General features: G+C 35.9%; 1 protein-coding gene and 2 pseudogenes across 1 annotated transcript; all 3 read left to right on the forward strand.

The window, feature by feature from the left end:
• Nucleotides 3303-4187, forward strand: Or5b128-ps1 (olfactory receptor family 5 subfamily B member 128, pseudogene 1; annotated as a pseudogene).
• On the forward strand, nt 10029-10223 carry Olr356-ps (olfactory receptor pseudogene 356; annotated as a pseudogene).
• Nucleotides 24027-24973, forward strand: Or5b123b (olfactory receptor family 5 subfamily B member 123B). Its single transcript, NM_001000257.1, is given in 2 exon segments — nt 24027-24495; nt 24498-24973. Coding segments are annotated over 2 exon segments (945 nt in total).
• Nucleotides 24974-27434: the final 2461 nt, after the last annotated feature.

Raw genomic sequence — 27434 nt, forward strand, 5'->3', positions numbered from 1 at the left:
GAACTCTGACAAAATTAGGGGAAAAGAATGAGATTGAATCAACCCTATAAGACCACTTCACACCCAACTCTTTGCTGGTCATGAAAGAATCTCTACTGGTGACAATGTAGCAGAGGAATACAGCACATCCAACATACCCCACTGCCTGATGGACAGAATGTAGCTAGAGGTGCTGTGAACTGATATCTTTCTATGAAATTTAAGTAGAGTACTAATAGCTATAAAGAGAATATTTTTGAAATACCCTCCCATATGAACTTGTCAGTCATGAATTAGATTATTAGTACAAAAATGGATTCTCTGAGAAATTCACACAGGAAAGACAAATGTCCAGATAATATCAATAGTTGTCTTATAGTCATAATACATGCCATTTTTTCACTAAATCATCACTATAAAGTCAATTCCAACTCTATTAACACAATAGTCAAAAACAATAGTAAAATAAAGAGAGGGAGCAATAGAAGTATTTAGTTTGTGGCATTTGCCTAGCATAGGATGGTTTCTCTGAAGCATTAAGCACAGTTTGTTCTACCTCATGGGAATAAATGTAAAAATGTATTTTACCATTATAAAAAGAATAGAGAATTAATCTGTGCCTTGAATTTGCCAGTCAAGAGCAACGGTACTTTTTGATCTGTGTCCTTATGTTGCCCAGCTTCTTAGAAGGGACTTACAGTTATGCCCATGCTTTGACATCTAAAGATATCTTTCAGGGTTCCTATGATACATATATGTCTATTTTTTCATCTTTCCTTTGAGTATCCTTTTTTTAAAAATTATTTTATTTACACTCCAATGATTTCCCTACCTTGGTCCTCCCTCCCACAGTTACTCATGCCATTCTTCATTGCCCTTGCCTCTGAGCAGTTGCCCCCTCAAGCCTCCTTCCCCTTTTCTGGGGCCTATCAAAGATTAAGTGTGTGATCAGACTAAGCAGACCTCATTTATATATGTGTCAGCAGCATCAGATGAGCATGGTTTTAGAGCTATGAACTCGAAAATGAAAAAATACATAGTTGTCACATCATCAAAAAATAGTTTCTCTCTTCTCCAGCAAATACCAATTTCCAATATCTACTGAATAAGAAGTTAGAGGGAGAATCATATAACAAACTTTTGTGGGGTGCTCTGTTTACTTAGTTGTGTTTGATTCCTACAAAGTCATCTAAAAGCTTCTGAGTTGATGATTATATTACCCACGTCATGTCTAGAAGTTATCACTTCATAGCTTTCCTTACCATCCTCTGGCTCTTATATTTTTACATGTTCTCTTCAGCAATGTTCCCTGAGTCTAGGTAATGGTGGTAGGATTAATATAGATGTTTCATTTCAGCATGAACAATTGGTCTCTTATATTCAGCAATTGGATCAGATATGCATATCTGTATTGAATACACCTGTCCATTGAAAAGAGAAGTTTCTCAGATGGAAGTTTTTCTATTGTATCTTTTTTTTCTCCTTTCCATTTCAATTTTTGAATTCCAGTAACTAAATATGAGCTACTGAGAATTTCAATAATGAAAACTTACAATTTATTTGCTATTTATTTAAAATGCAATTCAAGAAGAACAATCACTACAAACATCACATTAGTCACTATTAGTTCATTCCATGGAGTCATTTCTTTTATACCCTTCTACTAGCTATGAGATTCCTAATAAGACTAAGCCATAGGTGTTTCCATAACAATCCATTCCTTAGTGATAGTCTGAATGTTCATTCTTCTAATTCCTTAATTCCTTTTCACTCCATTATCAGTTCTGTTACCACCTTCCAACAAACTATATGAACTCAAGTCAATGGCTTGAAGTTAGCATCTGTGGATATTACTTAATTCATATGACAAGATCTTATGCTGATAAATAAAATCCATATATTCCTCACGGTGATTGTTCCTGACTAAAATTCCAATATATTCTGTAAAATATATGTTCTATAGAAACATATATGTAATTATTACAAATAGTAACTGAATATTATAGAATTTAACGTGGTACAAAATGCTTATTTAATACTAATGGAATTGTGGCCCATGATTATATTAATTGATTAGCTTATTCATGGTATCAAATAAGTTGAATGTTCATCTGTGTCACTTCCATATGAGCAAGTAGAATTCAGTTCCTCAGCATGCATTTCATAATCTTATATATAGTGTTTTTCACTGGATAATGCACTACCTAGGACCCAGCTGTATCACTCTGGGGATATACCTAAATAATTCTCCAACATACAACAAAGACACATGTTCCACTATGTTCATAACAACCTTATTTGTAATAGCCAGAAGCTTGAAAGAATCAAGATGCCCTTCAACAGAGGAATGGATGCTGAAAATGCGGTGTCATCTACACAATGGAGTACTACTCAGCTATCAAAAACAATGACTTCATGAAATTCATTGGTAAATGGATAGAACTAGAAAATATCATCCTGAGTGAGGTAACTCAATCACAAAAAGCACACATGGTATGCACTCACTGATAAGTGGGTATTAGCCCAAAAATCTCGAACTAACCAAGATAAAATCCACAGACCACATGAAGCTCAAGGAGGTGACCAAAGTGCAGTAACTTCAGTCCTTAAAATGGGGTACAAAAATATTCATAGTTGCGGATATGGAGACAAACTTTGGAGCAGCGACAGAAGGACTGGCCACTCAGAGCCTGCCCCACTTGGGGATCCAGTCCACATATACAGCCACCAAAACTAGACTATATTGATGAAGTCAAGAAGTGTATGCTGACAGGAACCTGATATAGCCGTCTCCTGAGAGACTCAACCAGAGCATGAAAAACACAGAGGTGAAATCTAGTAGCAAACCATTGAGCTGAGAATGGTGTCCCTGTTGGAGGAATTTGAGAAAGGATTGGAGGAGTTCAAGGGGCTTGCAACCCCATGAGATACCAACCAACCAGAGCTCCCAGGAGCTAAACTGTTTGATTGCATTGAGAGACGCATGGCTGTAGCTGCATATGTAGCAAAGGATGGCCTTGTTGGGCACCAAAGGGAAGAGAAGCCTTTGGTCCTGTCAAGGTAGTGGAATTTAAGGTGGGATGTGGGAAGGGAGGTGGTTGGGGAGGGGGGACACTACTATAGAAGAAGGGGAAGGGGATGGGATAGGGGCTTTTGCATATGAAACCAGGAAAGGAATAACATTTGAAATTTAAATAAAAAATATCCCATAAAAATGAATTGAGTAAAAGTCCATGCTTAAAGTTTAGTTGATATTTAAATAGCATAATTCATTATTTGCCTTAGGAATATGTTGTAATAATTCCCTAATAACTTTGAAGTAGAATATTGCAGAGATTACTTAATTTAATCTTTTGGGATTTACAGATCCTCCAGAGCTTCAGATCCATTTGTTTTATATCTTCATTCTCATTTACTTGATCATACTGTTTGGGAATCCTGGGATGATAATAATGATTCTTCTGGAGTTCCGACTCAACACTCCCATGTACTTTTTTCTCTATAACCTCTCCTTGATGGACTGTGTTTATGCCTCAGTGATTAGCCCTAGAAGATGGAAAGGTTTCTCACAGGAAAAAGGCCATATCCTTCAATGGGTGTGCTGCCCAGATGTTCTGATTTTTAGCCTTTATTGCTTTTCAAAGTTTGATCCTTGCCTCATTGGTCTATAGCATCTTTCAGCAGTGGGCAAACCCCTGAACTACACTACCAGCATGACAAGTACCACTTGTATTCTAATTGTCACCTGGTGCTACATGTGGAATCTTGCAATCCTCTATCCATGTTGCTCTTGCATTTCACCTATTCTCCTCTCACTCTAATGTCATTAACCACATTTTCTGTGACATTCCCCGATGTGGAAGATTTCTTGTTCTGACACCCACACAAATAAAATTTCACTCCTTATTTAGGCTACAATGGATGTTGTTTTTACTCTCTTAGTTATGTTAAACACATACCTGCTTATTTTCATTGCTATCCTGAGGATGCATTTAGCTGAAGCATAGAGGAAGGACTCCTTTACCTGTGCATCCTATCTCATTACTGTGTCCATCTTCTTTGTTTCCCTTATATTCACGTATTTACAGCCCAGCTCTAGTCACTCCATGGACACAGATTAAATTGCATCTGTGTTTTAAACAATGGTCATTCCTTTGCTGAAACATGCAGTATACAGCTTAAAGAACAAGGAGGTAAAATGCATTTAATTAAGTTATTGGAAAATTAATGTCTTCACTTGATTTAATCAATTAATTCCAAATTATTTTTAATTATTTAAAATACTGGATTTCGATTTTTCTTGAATAGTTTATTTGTAATCATTTCTTGTCTATGATTTCTTTTAACTGTTCCTTTATGAAGGAGGAATGCTTCCCTCATGCATTGAAAATATGATAATTTTATTGTTAATTTTGATTTTATCTTACTAGATTATGATGTCAATTCAATATTTAAATCAAGATTATAATGTTATAGAATTCATAAGCAGTCTTTTTCACAATTTTTTGTGAAGTAAGTTTTCAAGCCAACTTTGTGTGCATGATAATTGTTATACTTTCAATTATTTTATTGTCATAATTATTAGTTACTGTCTTTTTGTAAATAAAATTATATAAATTTCTCTTCAAATTCTTTCCTCTGAATCATAGAAAATACTTCTGCCTGCCCTCTTTTTTATAGAATCATTTTTCATTTATTTTTAAAGTTTAATATATCTGATATAAATCAACTGTTTTTAAATATTACTAATAAAATAATTATGTTGAGATTTTGTTATGCAGAGTTCCAACATCTATCCCAAATAATATTATGTTATGTAGTTTGGGTGATATACAAGTCTTGAATTGTGAGCTTCACTGTTGGCGGGGTTGGAAGCTGGTAGAACCAATCTGGAAGTCAGTCTGGAGGTTCCTCAGAGAATTGGACATAATACTACCTGAGGACCCAGGTTTACCACTCCTGGGCATATACCCAAAAGATGCTCCAACATATAACAAGAACACATGCTCCACTATGTTGATAGCCGCCTTATTTATAATAGCTAGAAGCTGGAAAGAACGGAGAGCTTGAACATTCCTTGAACAGAGGAATGGGTATGCAAAATGTGTTACATTTACCCAATGTACTGCTATTCAGCTATTAAAAGCAACAACTTCTTTATGAAATTCATAGAGAAGTGGACAGAATTAGAAAATATCCTGAGTGAGGTAACCAAATCACAAAATAAAAAACCCAGAACAACAACACCAACAACAAAAGAAACCACATCTTATGCACTCATTGATAATTGGATATTTGCCCAAAAACCTACAGTCCACAAACCACATGAAGCTCAAGAAGAATGATGACCCAGTTTGGGTGCTTCAGTCCTTTCAGTGGGGAACAAATATATTAATAGGAGAAAATATGGACACAAATTTTGGAGCAGAGACTGAAGAAAAAGCCATCCAGAGACTGCCCCACATGGGGATCCAGCTGTTTCCTGAAAGTCTCTGCCATGACATGACAAATACAGAAGAGGATGCTTCCAGCCAACCACTGAACTGAGAATAGGGTGCCCATTGGAGGAGTTAGAGAAAGGATTGATGAGCCAAAATATTTTGAAATCCCAAAAGATCAATACTAACCATCTGGAGCTCCCAGGGACTAAATCACCATCCAGAGAGTACACAAAGACAGACCCAAGACTCCAGCTGCATATGTAGCACTGGATGGCCTTTTGGGCACCAATGGAAGAGAAGCCCTTGGTCTTGACAAGGCTCGACCGCCTTGTGTACAGCTATGTTGGGGCAGGGTGACAGGAAGGGGTGGAGGGATGGTTGGAGGAATACCCTCATAGAAGAATGGGGAGAGAGAAGGGATAGCAAAGTTATGAATGGGAAACCAGGAAAGGGAATAACATTTGAAAGGTAAAGAAAACATATTCAATACATTAAAAAATATGCTGAGCCTAATAGAAAAAGCAAAAAAAAGAAAACTAATAAAAAATTGTGAGTTTAAGTCAAACCAAAACACTAAGTATCCTGATGCTTACTGTTAATGGGAGAATCTCTACTGATGAAAATATAGGAGACAAAAACAACTCATTCTCCCATCTCCACTGCCTGGTGGTCAGAACGTAATTAGAGGTGATGTGAAATGGCATCCGTCTTAAAAAAAAGAAACAAGTATGGTGCTATAAACTGATAAAAAGTTATTTTTTATTTTTCAAAAATATCTCACCTATAATGTTGTCATTCTTGGAAAAAAACAGATTAGTATCAAATGCCTTCTCTGTGGTAGAAAGGTGAATATGTTGAAAACATCAATTCATTCCTCATAGTAATAAGAACATTATTTCATTAACTCTTCATTATTAACTGTGTTTCAACTATATTAATGTAATACATAAGACCAAACAAAATTTAGCCAAAAAGAAGGGAGCAATTGAAATATTTTCTTTGTGAAGTTGCCCTCACATGTAATATGGAAGTTCATGTGTAGCATAAAGCAGAATATTTGCTATCCTGTGTGAAAATAATATATAAAAGTTGTTTCACCTCTAGTAAAATTAATACAGAATTAGTCCATGCCTGTTGGTGCAAGTCTAGCAAAGCGTTTTGTATATATCTTCTTGTTGGACAGTCATTTAGAAGAATTCACACAGAGGTCCATTCTTAATCAACTAAAGAGATTTTATTGTGGGCCAAGCATATTTCTCTGTATAATTTTTTAACCAAAACACTTAGGTTTCTTTGACAACAAGCCTTCATATACAGCATCATCTTCCTTCTATCTACTCAGAATATTGAAGATTTGTAAAGTTGAAAGCTGATGTTTCTTTCTTCAAGAAGTTTTAAACAGAAACACAAAGTGTTCTAGGAAGTCGTTTTTTTCCTAAGCTAAGCATAGAAAAAGTCATTCTCATGTATTTTTTAAAGGTCCAATATTTCAGTGAATATAAATTCACATTTATCTGTAGTTCTGAGAGTCCAAAAATTCAATGTATGAAAGCTGATTCCATTTTACACTAATTTTTGGAATAGATCAAAGAGTTGAGCTCTGACATCCATAGGAAAAGGAGTATTATGAAGAACAAATATTGGCTTTTATGATTCCAGGCCACAAATAATGACTAAATTAAATAACTGAATGCATTTATATTGTGTCTTCATAACCTAGCACTGGTCCTATAGTAATAAAAGGAAATTGAGCCATTCATCAGGCAAAATAGCAGGTCAGAAACATTGCTAGAAAATTTCTATCTCACTGTAGTCATTGTTAGAATAAGTAGCTCTATTCATAAAAACCACAAAATTAGTTATTAGATATGATTTATATAAAAAGTATTAGACATTACTCATTAACTTGTGGTGAACTCTTCTATACTAGAAGGAAATTTATTTTTTTAAAAAAGATTAAATAAAACAAAAAATTAATCAAGAAATGCAATAAACCATCAAGAGAAAATAAATATATCATGGAAAGAGATAATAAGGAAATATACAAACTTTAAAACTTTATTATAAAATCTATATACAATAAGCTTAAAAAGTTAAATTGAGAGATAGTGGCATGATGTTTGTATTTTTTTAAAAACAAAATATTGCTTATCTAAGAATGACAGAAAGCATGAAAGACATGAGTATCATGCCAAATTTTATTACAGATACTTTTATTTTTCCCACTTAGTAAACAATTTACAATAAATTGTCATTGTTGTATCTTCTGTTCAATTTTTTCAGGGCATTTATCATACAATATGTCTTTCTATATTTATTTAGACCTTTGTATTATTACAACTCATAAAATAATAGATAATTTTCTTTTTGCTTAAAATGTGTGTTTATTTACTATAACCATATTTAAACAGAAAAATCCTTTTAACAACTATCTTAGCAATATAGCTAGGAAATCTAAAAGTTTAATTATTCCTCAAAGTCTTAAATGAAATTAAAATATTTATAGAATACTTTCCAAACAAAGCAATCACTTAGTTTGTCCCCTACTTCAATGTATGATATTTTTATTTGAATCTGAACATATCCTCATTAACATTTTTGAGAAAATAATCTGAATGTCCATTTTAATAGAAAATTATTTGTAATATCATCTGCCAAGGTAATCTCAAATAAACAGTGTACTTTAAATATCTTTCATGTTTTTAATCCCAGAACTAAACTGTTTTTGTAAAAAATATAAAACTGAGGAAAATCATATTTAAACATAGGAACCTGTGAAGGTCCAGAGACCTGAAAAAATGGAGCCATGTTTTCAGTGCCAGGCATCCCTACCCTCTTGTTTAGAAAGCCTTAATTCCAATTTGCAAGCTGTTCGTTACTAACAAGGGATGCATGTCAGTGATGCACTCTGAGGTTATTGTACCATGCTGGTCATTGTTGTGTTTCATAGTCATAGCTAGGTTGTCCTGTTGTTTGTATCACTCCTTTGGATGCAAACTCTTTTGAACTGAAACTATGATAGTCCTCCTGGAAGTGCCTTTCAGGCTAAATCCAGTTTGGGAGACTTTGAGCCTTGTGTCTGAAGTACATGATACCTTCATTAATCATGCTAATCTTTCACATCTGTGGTCAAAGCAAAGTACATGACCAACAGCTACAATTTTGGGAAAGCCTCTTGGACAGTCCTGATCAAAAACTCAAAAGAGGGCCTCTTCTGCATTTGTTGAGGCTTTGTAAGATAAAAATGAATGTGGTGGGAACATTCTTGGTCTAGACTGAAGAAATGATAATTAAGCTAGATGTGTATGTTTGTACATATAACTTACATGTTCTACAAGGCTATTTAATTACACAGTTAATAGTGAGATTGATTATGACATTCTTTGGTACCATTAGTGTTGTTTTAACTGCTCTCTCCTTCAGTTATATTTTTGCTTCTCCCAACACAGACTTTTCTTAAAAATCCTTGCTTCAAAATAAATTTGAAAAGAAAGGATTTATTTTTAATCACAAAGAAAGCATTTCATTGCCATAATATGTTTGCACTAGTAATAGATATCAGAGCTTGATAAATGCTAGGGAAATTCTGTTCTTTGAACCACATCTCAGACTCATTTCTTAGTCAGTTTTCACATATACACTGTGTCCTGGCCCATAAAAACGTATTTATACAAAACTCTTAGCTAAGATGTGTATTTTGAGATTTTAGTGAAAAAATTATTTTTGTTGCCAAACTTGACTGTCAGTCAAATGACAGGGTCTCTTTCTTCTGACAGTCCTATCCACCTATGGCCCCCTAAGTTTTTTTCATCCAAATTCAGATACAGTATCCTTCTCTGTTTCCAAAAAGTTTAAGCAAAAAGCCAATTAGAAATAAAAGGGCAATAGATGTATTCATTCATATACACTGCCTTTCTTTATATGTATGCAAAGTTTCTACCACTGCCTTAAAATGGGTAAAAGCATAAACACAGTTCTGTTTCATAGTAAAGCTCCACAAATCATGGTAGAATATTACTCCAGATAGAAAGCGATAATTGTTTAAGCCAGTGCTATAGAAATAAAAGTCTCCATTAACTAATATTTGTCACTCTATTTCCTAGCACAAAAGTAAGTGCTATTTTATAAGTGTATAGATAATTTGAAGAAACTACAGATTTTAACCATTGTAATATCAGTAATGTAATTAATATTGTAATAATAATGAATATTATGACCTACTAGAGTTGTATAAAATACCCTATGCCAGAAAATGGAACTCAACATTACACCAACACTAGGAACCACTTGTAGGAGCTACTGCAATTTAATTTGATCTGCAGCATCCAAAATAAATGGACTGTCCCTACTCTTCACCTAGAACATCTTCCTACATACAACTCTGTATTAGACAGAAAGTTGAAATCTGTGTACAAGATATGGCTCAAACTTCAAGTCACCTGGTAAGGCTTGACTAGTTTGTCTTTTATTTGTCTTATTAGAGTTACATTTCACAGCAATTCTGAAATGACATTGATAGAGCCCTTTTTGAAGCAGTTGGGTTAAACCTTTTGGGGTTATCAAATAGCCCTGAGCTTCAGGTCCCTTAATCATTTTAATATACTATATATGATCATGCTAGAGAACCATGGGATGATTGTGGCAGTTCTACTAGATTCCCAACTTCATAAACCCATATATTTTTTCTCAATAACCTCAGTAGTCACTCCCAAGGTAATGGACAGGCTTTTAACAAGAAATGACATTATATCCTACAAAGCATATGGTTCCTACCTGTTCTTCTTTATAACATTTATTATTGTTATGATCAGGTATTTGGGGAGGAGGGACTGAAGATCTGAGGGCCAGCAGAAAGAATTGAAACAGGTAAGCTTGGGAAGTAGGTGGTGGAGGGACATTCTAGAATTTATCCGAGATCTAGGAGGTGAGAGACTCTCTGGATTCAAAGGGAGGGACCTTAGATGAAATGCCCTACAGTGAGAGAGGGAACTTGTAGAGCCCACCTCCAGCAGAAAGACAGGGCATTATGTGAGGGACAGGGTTGACACTCTTCAGTCAAAAACTATGACCCACAATTGTTCTGAAAAAACTGAAGGGACCAAAGCAGGGAAGAGCCTGAGAAAAAGGAAGTCCAGCAAAAGGACCAAATTGGGACCCAGCTCAAGGGGAGACACGAGGACTTGATATTATTACTGAGGTTATAGTGTGCTCACAAAATGGGCCTATCATCACTGCCCTCTGAAGAACCAACAAGCAATTGAAAGAGTCAGCTGAAGATATTTACATCCAATCAATGGACAGAAGCTGCTGACCCCTGTTGTTGAATTAGGGATGAGCTGGAAGAAGCATAGGATGAGGGCAGCCCTAAAGGAGAGCCAGCAATCTCCATTAACCTGGAACCTCGAGATCTCTCCGACACTAGACCAGTAACCAAGTAACATATACCAGCTTATATGAGGCTCCCAACACATTTACAGCAGAAGACTGCCGGGTCTGGACTCAGTCAGGGAAGATGCACCTCAAGAGATTGGAGGCCCCAGAGAGTGGGGAGGTCTGATCAGATGGGCGTGGTGTGTTGCAGATATCCTCATGGAGACGGGGAGAGATTTAGGATGTGGAACATTCAGAAGGTGGACCACGGGGGGGATAAAATCTAGACTGTAAATAAAGATAAGTCCATGTATAGTCTTTTGGTAGTGGTTTTGTCCCTGGAAGCTCTGATTGGTTGGCATTATTGCTTTTATAGGTTTGAAATCTCCTTCAATTATTTCAATATTTTTCCCCAAAAGGGGATCCTGTGGGGCAGGTTCTGAATGGCCATCCCTTCAGTCGCTGCTGTAAACTTTGTTTCCATATACCCCCCTTCTATGGATAATTTTTTCCCTTTTAAGAAGGAGTGGGAGCACCCTCATTGTGGTTATCCTCCTTCTTGAACTTCATGTTGTCTATGCATTGCATCTTGGGTAATTCGAGATTTTTGGCTAACATCTACTTACCAATGAGTGCATACCAAGTGTGGTTTTCTTTGTGATTGTGTTACCTTACTCAGGATGATATGTTCTAGTTCATTCCATTTGCCTATGAATTTCATGAAGTCATTGTTTTGAAAGCTGAGTAGTAATCCATTGTGTAGATGTACCACATTTTTTGAGTCCATTCCTCTGTTGAAGGACATCTGGGTTCTTTCTAGCTTTTGGCTCTTATAAATAAGGCTGCTTTGAACATAGTGAAGCATGTGCCTTTGTTGTATGTTGTATGTCTTTGTTGTTTGTATATATGTATGTATATTTTGGGTATGTGCCCAAGATTTTTATAGCTGGGCCCACAGGTAGTGGATTGTCTAGTTTTCTGAGGAATCTCCAGACTGATTTCCAGAGTGGTTGTACCAGTTTACAATCCCACCAACAATGGAGGAGAGTTTCTCTTTCTCTACATGCTTGCCAGCATCTGCTGTCACCTGAGTTTTTTATCTTAACTATTATGACTGGTGTGAGGTGGAATCTCAGGGTTGTTTTGATTTGCATTTCCCTGATGACTAAGGATGTTGAACATTTCTTTAGGTGATTTTTGACCATTCAGTAATCCTCAGCTGAGAAGGTTTTGTTTAGATCTTTACCCCATTTTAACAGGGTTATTTGGCTCTCTGGAGTCTAACTCCTTGAGTTCTTTGTATATTTTGGATATTAGCCCTCAATCAGATGTAGAATTGGTAAAGATCATTTCCCAATCTGTTGGTTCCTGTTTTGTCCTAATGACAATGTCTTTTGCCTTACAGATACTTTGCAGTTTTATGAGGTCCTGTTTGTTGATTCTTGATCTTAGAGCATGAGCCATGGGTGTTTTGTTCAGAGAATTTTCCCCAGTGCTCATGTGTTCAAGACTCTTCCCCACTTTTTCTTCTAGTAATTTGAATGTATATGGTTTGATGTGGGGTTATACTTTTTATATTGACTTTATTGGATGTTGTTTTCACTATGTTCATTACCTCGAACTATTTAAAGCTTAGGTTTATTACTAACCTGAGTATGCACTTAGCTGAGGAGCAGAGAAGGCTTACTTCTCGTATGCATCCTGCCTTACTATTGTGTCTATCTCTTTTGGAACTATCATCATCATGCACTTAAGCCAAACTCAAGTTATCTCATGAACACAGACAAAACTACTTCATAGTAACCTTGAATTAGCTTGTCTAGAGCCTAAAGAACAAGATATCAAGAGTGTATTCAATAAGGCTATGGGAAAATTAAAGTCAAAATTTAGCTAAGAAAATTAATTAATAAATTGGCTCTAAACAATAAAAATTTCATTAAATAATTATTGTCTCATAATAAGATTTCCTAAATTACTTCTTGCTATATTTTTTATTCCTTTCCACATGATAATTGCATTCTTTTGATAAAAGCAACAAAGTAGATTTTTTTGTGTTTTATAGAAATAAAAAGAAATTCAATTCTGTAATTGTAACAATTGGTATGAAGTTTTGTTTTCAAAACATGTGCTAATCCCACATGTCAATTACCTTTTCAATTACAAATATTTAAAATAACTGATTTTATTTTTTTCAAATTATGCTTTATTTATTTGCTATGCACATATGATTGTAAGTGCATGCTTACATTTAGAAGCAGCATTTGCCCAACCAGTTTGGAATATAATCTCTTAGAACTATAAACTCAAAAAAAAAGCTTTTCTCTATAAGTTCTTTTTAGTCATGATATTTTATCACACCAACAGAAAAGTGACTAATACCACTCATTTTGTAGAGAAAGTGTGAATGAGGTAGAAGGCTCTGACCTCATTATCTGAAATGCTTTTGCTGTGGAAAAAAAGACAAAGAACTTTATGAGCCCCTAACAAGGACCACTGACTCTCAGATAAAAAGGTATCTTGTCTAAGATATTAAGTAAATTGTACTTACTTATATCAAAAAAGATACAATCACAGAGACACTTCAATCAAGACTGCTAAAGGCAGTAACTATAATGAGCATACATAGAATTAATATGATATATAACCTAAAATTCTCTATACCACACTCTTCTGAATAATATTCACATCAAATCCACCTTGCAACTGTCTTTACTAAAATGATATTTTGAACATTTGCACTTGCAGTAAGACACATTTTAATATGGCATTGAGAAAAAGAAAGAGAGGGGCGTGAGGAAGACCTTTGAATCACACACACACACACACACACACACACACACACACACACTTTAATATAACTCTACTTTGAAAAGCTTTTTATTGTCTCATCAGACTTCTCTTATTTTTAATAGATTTTTATAGAATTTTTTATTTATTTACATTTCAAATTCCCCTGTTCTAGTTTCTGCTCTCCTCCTTCCCCTGCTTCTATGTGAAGGCACAACCACCCACCTACCAACTCTTTTTTTTTTATTAACTTGAGTATTTCTTATATACATTTCGAGTGTTATTCCCTTTCCCGGTTTCCGGGCAAACATCCCCCTCCCCCCTCCCCTTCCTTATGGGTGTTCCCCTCCCAAACCTCCGCCCATTCCCGCCCTCCCCCCAACAGTCTAGTTCACTGGGGGTTCAGTCTTAGCAGGACCCAGGGCTTCCCCTTCCACTGGTGCTCTTACTAGGCTATTCATTGCTACCTATGAGGTCAGAGTCCAGGATCAGTCCATGTATAGTCTTTAGGTAGTGGCTTAGTCCCTGGAAGCTCTGGTTGCTTGGCATTGTTGTACATATGGGGTCTCGAGCCCCTTCAAGCTCTTCCAGTTCTTTCTCTGATTCCTTCAATGGGGGTCCTATTCTCAGTTCAGTGCTTTGCTGCTGGCATTCGCCTCTGTATTTGCTGTATTCTGGCTGTGTCCTTGGTTCGGATGTCTGGAGGTAGGTTACCCACGTAGATGCGGCAGTCGTTGTTCCCTGCCGGGCCACAAATTACACCACCTCCTGACATGGCGGCGACGAAAAGCGCGGACTCGAAAAGAGGCCTTCCCACCTACCAACTCTTAACTGCATGATGTGGAGTTCAATTTCATTGGAGCTAGTCAGAGCAATTAGAAAACAAAAGAAGGTGAAAGGGATAAAATTAGAAAGGAAAAAGTCAAAATATCACTCTTTGAAATGATATGTTACTATCATTAAATAACCCTAGAAATTATCCAAGAGGACTCCTAAACATGATCATCAACCTCAGCAAAGTGTGTGGATATAAAATTAATTCAAATAAATCCATAGCCGTCCTCTACTCAAAGATCAAACAGGCTGAGAAAAAAATTAAGAAAATAACATGCTTCACAATAGTCACAAATAATATAAAATACCTTGGTTTGACTCTAAAGAAGGAAGCAAAAGATCTATATGACAAAAAATTTCAAGTCTCTGGGGAGAGAAATCTCAGAAGATTTAAAAGTCTCCCATGCTCCTGGGTTGACATGAATAATGTAGTAAAAAGTGTCTTCTTGCTGAAAGGAATCTACAGATTGATTACCATACTGATCATAATTCCAAATCAATTCTTCATAGAGTTAGAAATACCAATTTTCAAATTCATTTGGAAGAACCAAAAACCCAGGATTTTGAAAACAATTCTCAAAAATAAAAGAAATTCTGGGGAAATTACCTTGCCTAAGGTCAAGATTTATTAGAGAACAATCATGATAAAAACTGCAAGGTATTAGTACAGAAGAAAGCAAGTTGATGAATGGAACAAAACCACATGTGGTCCATATATATGCAGCTATGCAAACTAGATAAGCTTGGTGAAGATAAGAAGTAAATGCTGAGAGGAGTTGAATATAGATGCCTCCTGAGAAGCAGAGCCAGAGCATGTCAAATACAGAGGTGAATGCTAGCAGCAAACCACAGAACTAAGAACAGGATCCCCATTGGAGGTATTAGAGAAAGGATTGAAAGAGCTGAAGGGGCTTGCAACCCCATAAGAAGAATAATGCCACCCAACAAGAGCTACCAAGGACTAAACCACTACCCAAAGGCTATACATGTGCTGACCCATGTCTTCAGCTGCATATGTAGCAGAGAATGGCCTTGTTGGGCACCAAAGGAAGGAGAAGCCCTTGGTCCTGTCAAGAATCCATGGCAAGAGAAAGCACACAATTCTTGTGTGGGAGACAGTGTGCCTGTCACCACCTTTTGTAATCATAGAGGCCTATGAGATGGGGTCGTGGTTCTCACCTGAGAGTGATGAGAGAGACTGAAAGAGAAGAAAATATCATCCTGAGTGAGGTAAACTGGTCACAAAAGAACACACATGGTGTGTACACACGGATAATGGATATTATCCCAAAAGTTTGTAATACCTAAGAAAAAATTCACAGATCATGTGAAGATCAAGAAGGAATGCAAAAACGAGGATGCTGGATTCCTTCTTAGATGGAAGAACAAAATACTCATAGAAGGAAATACAGGGACAAATAGTGGAACAGGGACTGAAAGAAAGGTCATCCAGAGCCTGCCCCAACTGGGGATCCACCCCATATGCAGCCACCAAACCTAGTTACTATTGCTGATATTAAGAGTGCTTGCTGACAGGAGCTAGATTTGGTTGTCTCCTGAGAGAATCTGCCAGAGTCCTACTGATACAGATGAGGATACTTGCAGCTAACCATTGGGCTGAACAAGGGACCCCAGAGGAAAAGTTAAAGAAAAGATGGAAGAAGCTGAAGGGGTTTAAAATCCTACAGGAAAAACAACAATATCAACTAAACAGATCTCACCAGAGCTTCCAGAAACTAAACCACCAACCAATGGGTACACATGGAGGGATCCATGACTCCAGTCACATATGTGACAGCAACATTGTCCTGCATCAAGAAGAGTTGTTTCCCCAGTGCAGGTGAACACCAGGCCAGTGAGGTTGAAGTGAGTGGGTGGGAATGAAAGCATCCTCAGAGGAGGAGGATGGAGGGTGGAGAATGGGAGAGGGCATAAAGAGGATAATATTTGAAATGTAAATACATAAAATCTCCAAGAAAAATAAAATACTGAAAATTATGTAAAAATTAAAAAGCATAATAAAAGCTATAGTACTGTAAAAAAAAATGCACACACCTATGATCACTTGATCTTTGACAAAGGAACTAAAACCATCCAGTGGGAAAATAACAGCATTTTCAACAAATAGTGCTGGAGTAAGTTGCAGTCCACATGTAGAAGAATTCAAATCAATCCATTCTTATCTCCTTGTACAAAGATCAAGTCCAAGTGGATCACGAACCTCTACATAAAACTAGATGCACAGAAACTAATAGACGAGAAAGTGGTAAATAGCCTCGAAAACAAAGTCATGGAAAATTTTCTGAACTGAAAACCAATTGCTTATGCTCTAAGATCAAAAAGTGACAAATGGGACCTCATAAAATTGCAAAGGTTTTGTAAGGCAGCACACTGCCAGGATAAAACAGCAAACAACAGATTGGTAACAGATGCTTACCAATCTTACATCTGATAGCAAATATCCAATATATAAAAAGAACTCAAGAAGTGAGACTCTAGAGAACCAAATAATCCTATTAAAAATGGAGTACCAAGTTAAACAAAGTAAGCTCAAGTGAGGAATATCAAGTGATGGAGAAGCACCTAAGGAAATGTTCAAGATCCTTGAGTTGATCCTTCCATGTTTATGTGGGATTTCTGTCATTTTGGTTGTTATTTAAGACCAGACTTAGTCTGTGCTGATATGATAGAATGCGTGGGATTATTTCTATCTTCTTGTATCTGTTGAGCCCTGTTTTGTGACTGGTTATATGATCAATTTTGGAGAAGGTACCATGAACTGCTGAAAATGTATATGCTTTTGATTTAGGATGATTTGTTTTACAAATATCGGTTACATCCACTTTGTTTTTATTTCAATGATCTGTCCATTGGTGAGAGAGTGGTGGTGAAATCTTCCACTATTATTGCATGAGATACAATGTGTACTTTGAGCTTTAAAAATGTTACTTTTATGATTGTAGGTTCCTTTGCATTTGGAGCATTGGTATTCAGGATTAAGAACTCATCTTGGTGGATTTTTCCTTTGATGAATATGAAGTGTCGTTCCTTATATTTTTTTTATAACTTTGGCTGAAAGTCAATTTTATTCTATATTAGAATGGTTACTCTATCTAGTTTCTTGGGACCATTTGCTTATAAAATTGCTATCCAGCCATTTACTGTGAGGTAGTTTCTGTCTTTTAAATTGAGGTGTGTTTCCTGTGTGTAGCAAAATGATGGGCTCTCTGTACATATCCAGTGTGTTAGTCTATGTCTTTTTCTTGGGAAATTGAAATCTTTTATGGTAAGAGATATTAATTAATAGTGATTTTTGTTTCCTGTTATTTTCATTGTTAGAGGTAGAATTATGTTTGTGTGTTTTGGGGGTTTCTTGCAAGAAGATTATGCTTTTGCTTTTCCTAGGGTGTAGTTACCCTCCTTGTGTTGGAATTTTCCATCCCATCAACTCTCCTTTGTAGGGATGGATTTGTGGAAAGATATTGTAAGAATTTGGTTTTGTCATGAGATATCTTGTTTTCTCTATCTATGTTAATTGAGTTTTACTGGATATAGTAGCCTAGGCTGGCATTTGTGTTTGCTTAGGCTCTGTATGACATGTGCCTAGAATCTTCTTGCTTTCACAGTCTCTGGTGAGAAGTCTGGTGTAATTCTCATAGGTCTGCCTTTACATGTTACTTGACCTTGTTCCCTTACTGCTTTTAATATTCCTTCTTTGTTTTGTGCATTTGGTGTTTTGACTATTATATGACTAGAGGAATTTTTTTTAGTCCAATCTATTTTGAGTTCTGTAGGATTCTTCTATGACTACAGGTATCTGTTTCTTTAGGTTAGAGAAGGTTTCTTCTATAATTTTGTTGAAGATACTTAGTGGCCCTTTAAGATGAGAGTTTTCAGTCTCTTCCATACCTATTATCCTTAGCTTTGACTTTCTTATTGTTTCCTGGAATTCCTGGATGTTTCAGGTTAGGAGCTTTTTGTGTTTTAAATTTTCTTTGATGGTTGTGTCAATATTTTCTATGGTATCTTTTGCCTCTGATATTCTTTCTTCAGCTATTCTATTCTGTTGGTCATGCTTGCATATGTGAGTCCTGATCTCTTTCTAGGATTTCTATCAACAAGGTTTTCTCCCTTTGTGAATTATTTATTTTATTCTATTTCCATTTTTAGATCCTGGATGGTTTTGTTCAATTCATTCACCTCTTTCTTTGTGTTTTCCTGTAATTCTTTAAGGTATCTTTGTGTTTCCTCTTCAAGGGCTTCCACGTGTTTTCCTGTACTGTCTTGTATATCTTTAAGGGAGTTATGGCCTTCTTAAAGTGCTCTATCATCAGCATGATATGTGAATTTAAATCCAAATCTTGCTTTTCTACTGTGTTTTTATATCCAGTGTTTGATTTGGTGGGAAACCTGGTTTCTGATGCTGCTAAGTCATCTTGTTTTCTGTTACTTAGGTTCCTGCACTTGCCTCTTGCCATCTGGTTATCTCTAGTGTCAGCTGGTCTTGTAGTCTCTGACAGTGCCTTGACCCTCCTGTAAGCTGTGTGTCAGCACTTCTGGAGACTGACTTTCTACCAGTAGGATCTGGGTACAAAGAACTGTGTTACAGGGTCAACTTCAGGCTCAGAGGGAAACCTCTATTATTCTTGCCCAGACTTCTCTTCTGTTCCTATGTCCACAAGGCTGCACTCAGGGTCTTCTTCATCCAGGAATGTGAGCAATAGTGGTGGTTTCCCCAGAGCTCTCAGGATTGTCCACACTTCTGAAGGTCCTGCTTTGTTCTTCACAGGATCTATGTACAGAGAATTGTGGGACCAGGTCAGCTATGGGGGCCGGCAGAAACTGGAAGCCATGCTTCATTTTTTGATTTTATTTTTAGTGGGTATTGTATTTATTTATATTTCAAATGTCATCCCCTTTCAGCCCTCTGCCTTACCCCATCCATTCTCCCTCTACTTCTATGAAGATGCTGCCACTCCCACCCACCCACTCCCACATCAATCACCTATCATTCCCCAACACGGGGGAAACATGTCCTCACAGAACCAAGGGCTTCTCCTCTTACTGATGCCAGATAATGCTATCCTCAGCTATATACGTGGTTGGCTTCATGGGTGCCTCCACATGTACTCATTGGTTGGGTGGTTTATTCCCTGGGAGCTCTGGGGGAATTAGGTTGGTTGATATTGTTGTTCTTCCTATGGGGTTGCCAACTGCTTCAACTTATTCAGTCTTTTCTCTACCTCCTCCATTTTGGTTCCTGTCCTCTGCTTCTTAACTCAGGGTTCTTAGACTACTATCCCTTCTCTCTTTAAGAAAACTAACTTTGCATCATTTTTCTCTTCATGAAACTAATTCCCTATTAAATTTATAAATCCATGTTTTGCTTATGTACAGATCTCTGAAAATAAACTCCCCACGCAGACTCCAATGTGTTAAGGAGCTGTGTCTTTAATGTTACTGAAAGTTTCACAGTGCAACACGAGATCAGATAAACAATCAGTTCTCTTGATTTTTCAAAGAAATAAAGGATCTATACATTATTATGACATGATCTATTGTATTATTTAAAAACTGCAAAGTCATATTTATGATGTTCTCAAAGCCAAAATTATAGATATATAAGGTAATAAATATGCAAATTATACATTAAATGTTCATTTCATTATATGTATCTATATTATATTCACAAATTATGTGCTTTACCTCTATTCATAATGTATAGCTCTTTTAAATATTAAAATTGATAAGAAAAAATTAAAGCAGATTATATTTTTGGTGGTAAAAAGAAAAGTGGATATTTTCTTGAACAAAAAGGATGAAAGAAAATTTTATGCTAAGATCATACAAAGGCTCTTGTGTGACAGCTATATACTGACAGAGAGGAAGAATATTATCAAATATATTTAAAATTGAAAAATTTATACAACTAAGCCACTACCCAAAGACTATACATGGACTGACCCTGGGCTCCAATCTCATAGGTAGCAATGAATAGCCTAATAAGAGCACCAGTGGAAGGGGAAGCTCTTGGTCCTGCCAAGACTGAACCCCAAGTGAACGTGACTGTTGGGGGAGGGTGGTAATGGGGAGAGGATGGGGAGGGGAAGTCCATTTAGAAGAGGAGAGGGAGGGGTTAGGGGGATGTTGGCCCGGAAACCAGGAAGGGGAATAACAGCTGAAATGTAAATAAGAATACTCAAGTTAATAAAGATAAAAAAAATCTATATATTCTCAGGAAATGAAAAGAACGATGAACAAAATACTTTACTCCACAGGGAAAAAAAAGAAAAAAAATATACAAAAACATATAATAATAAAAACTACAAAAATTATGCTACCATATATTAAGAGATTTTGATTAATTTTAATATTCATATTCTTCCGAACTTGTGTCTAGCCCAGTAATTTGATACAGGCTTTAATACCTGAGATTCTCTCCCCCAATATACTCATAAATCTTCACAGATAATGTATTACTGGCTTCTGAAGTGCTAGTTTGGATGAGAAGTGTAGAATCATGAAACTCTAGAGATCATGGCATTGCTCCCAATGAGATATTTACAAATCATGTCATCTTAAAATTTAGGATGCAAAACACAAGACTTGATTCCATTTCACAGCAGAGTTCCACAGATATGAAAGAAAATTAACTCCATAAGGAAATTCTTCCCTAAATGTGGGTGCTGTTGATGTGTAAGCTTTACAGGTCCATAACCATGTTTGCAGCCTTTCCTCCACCCTGTCACTTTAAAGGACAACAGTTAAGTACTTCAGAACAAGCAACTTGCATAGTACTCTCATATACTCTTTTTGAGGCTCAGAGAATATAGTAGAGGAAATGGGCAGGATGAATCTAACAGCTTGAGACTAGTGATTAGAAATGGATTAGGTGGAACAAAGTTACATGGACAGAAGGAATTGAGTTGGTGCTCTTGACTTGCCTTCTTGTCTATGCTTGAAGTATAGGGTTTGATATGGTTTGGAGGAATTTGGATATGGTATAGGAGGATCCTTCATGTTGAGGGATGATAGCCACACAAGGCTAGGACCCTATGTGGGTGGTACTCAAACTAGGTTTGGGGATTTGTGGAGAAGATGTGAACAGGTATGTTAAGGAAAGTCAATGGAGAAGAATGTAGAAAGTCTCAAGGATATTGGGGGTTCTTATGGAAGAATAGGAGGAAGAATTGCTGCTCATAAGAGTACAGTTACTCCATGGGAAGATGGACAGAATCAAATAACCTGAACCTGCAGGGTTCTCAGAGTCTGAACCAATAACCAAAGAACTTAGTGGGCTATTCCAAGGCCTCCATGCACATATTTAGAGTATGTACTGCTTGGATTTCATGTGGGTATTGAACAACTGGAACAGGTGTTATCCAAACATCTGCTCTCTATATATGGGATATATTCTTCTAGCTCGGCTTCATTGTCCGGCCTTGGTGGGAGAGGAAGCACTGACCTTCACATAGATTTGAAATATCAGGGTTTGGGAATACCCACTTGCTCAGTAGAGTAGTGGAGAGGGAATGGGGGAAGGATTGTGGGAGGAGGAAAACAATTAATGGACTTTAAAGTTGGTTTCTTGTTTGTTTGCCATTTCTCTGTTCAACCTGGGTGTCGAAACCTTTGTTTTATAACTGGTTTTTTTTCATCTGAGTGTATATTATCCAATATCTTCATATATGCTGTTAGACAAAATGCAAACACTATATTCTGCAATCTACATCAAGATTAAAAACCAATATAAGTTCATTAGTCTCTAGAGTCACACACTTACCTGTACTATTCCCCATGAGATTCAGCTTCTAGATATAGCTTCTAGTTATTATTATATTGGAAATATTATAAGACAAGATTCTACTTGACAACAGAGCTCTACCAGTAAAGAAGAATAGCAAGATACTTTCCTAGTTATGTCTGTTAGGTCAATGCACTGGATACGAAATATCACACAGCCTTCCTTTTTACTCCTATTTTTCTGTTTCTAGCACCACAGTAAGTATTAAATAAGTAATAAAAACATGTAAATATAGATAGGCATAACTATGAATCCCAAGCTATTTCATTCTGATTTATAGATAACAAAGAAATAAGTGAAATTAATATCTAAGATGTTAAAACAACAGGTCCAGAGATCCATGATAATTTGTAATCTTCTCACACTTGTCCCATTGTTCTTATTACAAAGATGCTGCATTAGAACAGTCAGAATTCCACTCTAAAGACTTTTAGATCCCTCTGGTTTCATTCCAGAGGGAAACCATGTTCTAATTTTCTAATTAAAATGTACTACAGGATCAGACAATCTCAGCTCACTTTTAATTTAATAAGGCTGTAGAACTTTCAACATCCATTTACATATATCAGTTACAAGTTTCTGTTTCCTGAGAATATCAACTTTTAGACATAAATATTATGAGCTGCCATTGAGAAGATAACAGTTAAATATAATCAAGGTATGGAGGGTAATGGCTCTGACTTACATGATTTAAAATATTATGCTTTATACTTTCAAAAATTTACACATCCGTTTTAATATTAGTACAGGTATATCCCATAAGAGAAAGGATTATTTGAATACTGGTCATTTAAAAAATAAATTATATTATCTATGCCTTGAATATAAGAGGTTATTAATGAAGAGAAATAAGTATGTCTAAGATTTTCAAGTTGAAAGTTGCTCCCTAGTTAAGGAAACTCATATGAAATCATAGCTGCATTTTTAAGTGCCGTGCAATCTATCATGGTAATGGTACAAGATATACATTGTAATATACTGTATTTGAGGTTACACATTATGTAGAGAGACAAAAGGTAGATATTCATTAGTTTCTACCCTATTCTCCCTCAAACACAAATATAACAAACTTGTGTGGTGGTGAAAATAGCAGCATATGTAAAATAAAATAAAACCCATAAGATATAATGAAAGCATTTAAAAATATTTCTACTTTTTGAAAACCTAGGACCTCATATTTTCAAGCAAAGTATTACTGTGGTATATCTAAACTTCACAATGAACATGCCCTATACATCAGGGAGTTATCATCTAGTCCAATGTTAAGAAAAAATAATTTAAGAAAGACCTTAGGAACTTAGTTATAAAACTGAGTACTCATGAAGCAGCACTTAAAATTACAGCATAGCCCCAACTAGTGTGTTACAGTAATTGGAAGTATTAGAGATGGGAAGTGCATAAGACAGGTTTTGTTACTAGCAAAAAGGAAAGAATAATTGGATGTTCCTATATTGGCTCTAGTTTTAAGTAAGATTCTGATGCACTACTCAGAAAATATGCTTATAAGATTTTGCAAAAAACAAATCAGTCCTATGTATGTTACTGAAAACATATTTTCATTTATGAGAAAACTGAAATGTGACATAGGTTTATAATAGGGAACACTATTGGCAGCAATGAAGTGACAGTTTCCATTTGAGCACTACCAGGTAAGTAACTTCATTTCAGTCATTCCTACCAAGAATTCAGATTAAACCATTTAACACTGGAAATGAAGCTGACATATTAATAAGAGCATGTGAACATACTTAAAATTGCTTGGTGATATTCAGATATATTTTTTCACCTTAGGAGCATATTGTAATTCCTATATGATGCAGAATAATTCAGAACTGACTGAATTTATTCTTGTTGGGTTAACAGATGTTCAATTTCTGCAAGTTCCTTTATTTATTATCTTCACTCTCATTTATTTGACCACATTGGTTTGGAATCTTGGGATGATTTTGTTGATTATCTTGGACTCCCGACTCCACACTCCCATGTACTTTTTCCTCAGTAACCTCTCCTTTGCAGACTGTGTTTATGCCTCAGCTGTCACTCCCAAGGTAATAGAAGGGTTTCTCACAGAAGATAAGATCATATCCTACAATGCATGTGCTGCTCAAATGTTCTTCTTTGGAGTCTTTGCTATTATTGAGAGTTTTCTCCTGGCCTCAATGGCATATGACCGTCATGCAGCAGTGTGCAAACCCTTGCATTATTCCACCACCATGACAACTATGATATATTCCCTGCTTCTTGCTGGATCATATGTCAGTGGAGTCTTACAATCTTCCATCATGTTGCTTTCACTTTCCATCTTTCCTTCTGTCATTCCAATGTGGTAAATCACTTTTTCTGTGATATTCCCCCACTATTATCTCTTTCTTGCTCCAGTATTTACACAAATGAAATTGTAATGTTCATGTTGGCAGCATTCGATGTTGGTTTTACTCTGTTGGTTATCTTGACTTCTTACTTACTCATTTTTGTTGCAATTCTGAGAATGAACTCTGCTGAGAGCCGGAAGAAGGCCATTTCCACCTGTTCTTCCCACCTTACCACAGTTTCCATTTTCTATGGCACAATTATCTTCATGTACTTACAGCCCAGCTCCAGTCACTCCATGGACACTGACAAAATGGCATCTGTGTTCTACACTATGGTCATCCCCATGCTGAATCCTATTGTATACAGTCTGAGAAATAAAGAAGTCAAGAATGCATTCAAGAAGGTTGCTAGAAAAGCTTTGTCTTCATTGGGATTAGTCAATTAGTTGTTAAGTATCTTGAAGTTCAGGGTATATTGTTTATAAGTATTTTCTGTTCATCCCTTTTGGATTCTAACAATATACAATTCGTTTTTGATATTATTATAAAATTAGTTTCTTTAATTTAAAAATTTAGATTATAATCCTAGATGTTAGAATAGTCAACACTGTACCACTTTTCATGGGATAACTGCTGCTGTGCAATTATTTCCTCTGAATTGAAACACTGAGTACTTGAGAGATTAGGGAGATTATAAGACTCAGGAAGTAAATAATATTACAAAGCTCAGATGTGTCACAAAATTTAAGTTTCAGGATGTCAATGAAACTTACCAGGTTTCTGAGCTTATAAATTAATGAATCATTAAGGCTCATCTATAGAACCATAACAATACAGTAATGCTAGAGATAGAAGAATTTCAAACCAAACTTCCTGAAAGTTGCTTAATGAGATATAGCAATTCATATTTTTCCTGAATGGTCACCCATTATGGTTGGACTTTCTAACAATGTATCTCTATTAGATACATTCATTTTCCTGCAGGAAACTCCTTACTGGTATTCATGTTAAGTATAAATATGACTAAACTTATTGTTTCAGCAAGATAGACTTTCACAGAATTATCTAATCTGTATGCCATTGGCAAATTCTCTAGATTGACTGGACATATCTTTACATCTCAGTCACAAAACAGTTACTTTTATAGCAAACCATGACTAGGTAGATAAATAGATCAATAGATACCAGATTTATAGACTCGTTTTTACAAGTTGTATTGGTTCCTTGAATGTTCTGTACAATGTTTTTGCCATATTCACCCTTGTCAATTAACCTTCCCTTCATTTATACCCATCTATTTTATGCAATTTTTTTATCTGACTAAGATCAAATTTATGATCCCTAAATAAGCTTTGATGTGTAGCCTCCTATAGTAGTATGGGCAACCTAATAGTAGCTACAGTGTTAGAAAAGAACAACAAGAACAACAACAGCAACAACATTAAACTACTAAACAATAAAGAAACAAAAAAGCTTCACTTTCTTCCATCAGCTATAAAATGGTAATATCTTTATTAATAGTGGCAAGAGTATATGCGCAACACTATCTGAGGTTTCTAGTTCTGTTATTGAGTTTTTAAGTCAAACCTTTATCTTCATTTCACTTACCTTCAAAAGGTCCATCTCTATATAGAAACAGTTTTCAAATTCCATGTTCACTTTTTTTCATTTTACACAACCATATATTTGTGTTTTCTTGTGCATCACTCAGGTACTCACTGCTATACAACTGAAGTTTTCTGAGCTACTTGATATTGTTTCATGCAAACATCTTTAATCTTTTGATAAAGTTAATGATGATTATTTCAAGTTCTGTGTTCACCTGGGTTAACCCAGATCATTTTCTAGGCATCTAGGCAATTTTTAGGATGTTGTATTTCAGGGGAAATGTACAATTTTGGCCTTTCATATTATATAAGTGTGTGTGTGTGTGTGTGTGTGTGTGTGTGTGAGAGAGAGAGAGAGAGAGAGAGAGAGAGAGAGAGAGAGAGAGGGAGAGGCGGGACTGTTAGGAGATCTAAACCTATTGACTTGCCTTTTTGGCTCTGTCTGATCTGCGGCTGTGTTGCTGTGTTGTTTGGAGGCTGGGATGGCATGAGTAGGTGAGGTTACAGAGACTTACAAGTCATATAGGCATACAGATAAGAAACTAAGGCTAGGCATGTATTTGGATATTCTTTCTGTTATCAAGAAGACTCCTCAGACTACACCTCAAATATAGGAGCAGCCCAAGGATTGTAGGATGAATATGGTTAAGCAAGTGAAGTGGAAAAAGAAAGGAGAAAAAATAGAAGGACACATGTGGCTATAGCTTCACTGTAAACAAGTTTATTATGTAGGTTTCAAAAGAGTGCCAACAGATTGAACAAAGGAGACATGCCATGGCAATCAGCTGCTGTACTAGGGACAGTGGAGTAGAAGAGAAAGGGAGAGAGAAAGCAAAGTAGTATACCTGATTCTGTTCCATGTCTTGAGTTTTTTTGAAATGGCTAATAATTTTTTTCAAATATCAGTACATTTTATTTTTAACTTATTTCTTTGAAAAATTCATGCATAAGTACTGTCTTTATATCACACACCCTAACATATTCAGTTTCTTCCATGCAACAATTCCACAACTTCTACTCATATATGTATATTATGTACATAATACACACACATATGTGTATATGAACTATTGTGTCCAGTTGTATCCCCTCTATTTATGTATGTATAAGCCTGACATTTTGAGATTAGATAATCTATTTGGTGGCTTTTCTCATAAGAAAGTTTATTCTTCTCTCATCTGCAATTTCCATTTGTAAATTTTATTTAATGTAATAATAGAAACTGAAATATTTTAGCTCACTAGTAATCAATAATTCAGCTTTACCTTACTGTAATAAGATTTATAATAGAGCAATAAAC

The sequence above is a fragment of the Rattus norvegicus genome, chromosome 1 (genome assembly GCF_021556685.1).
Source record: "Rattus norvegicus strain SHRSP/BbbUtx chromosome 1, alternate assembly SHRSP_T2T, whole genome shotgun sequence".
Lineage (NCBI taxonomy): Eukaryota > Metazoa > Chordata > Mammalia > Rodentia > Muridae > Rattus > Rattus norvegicus.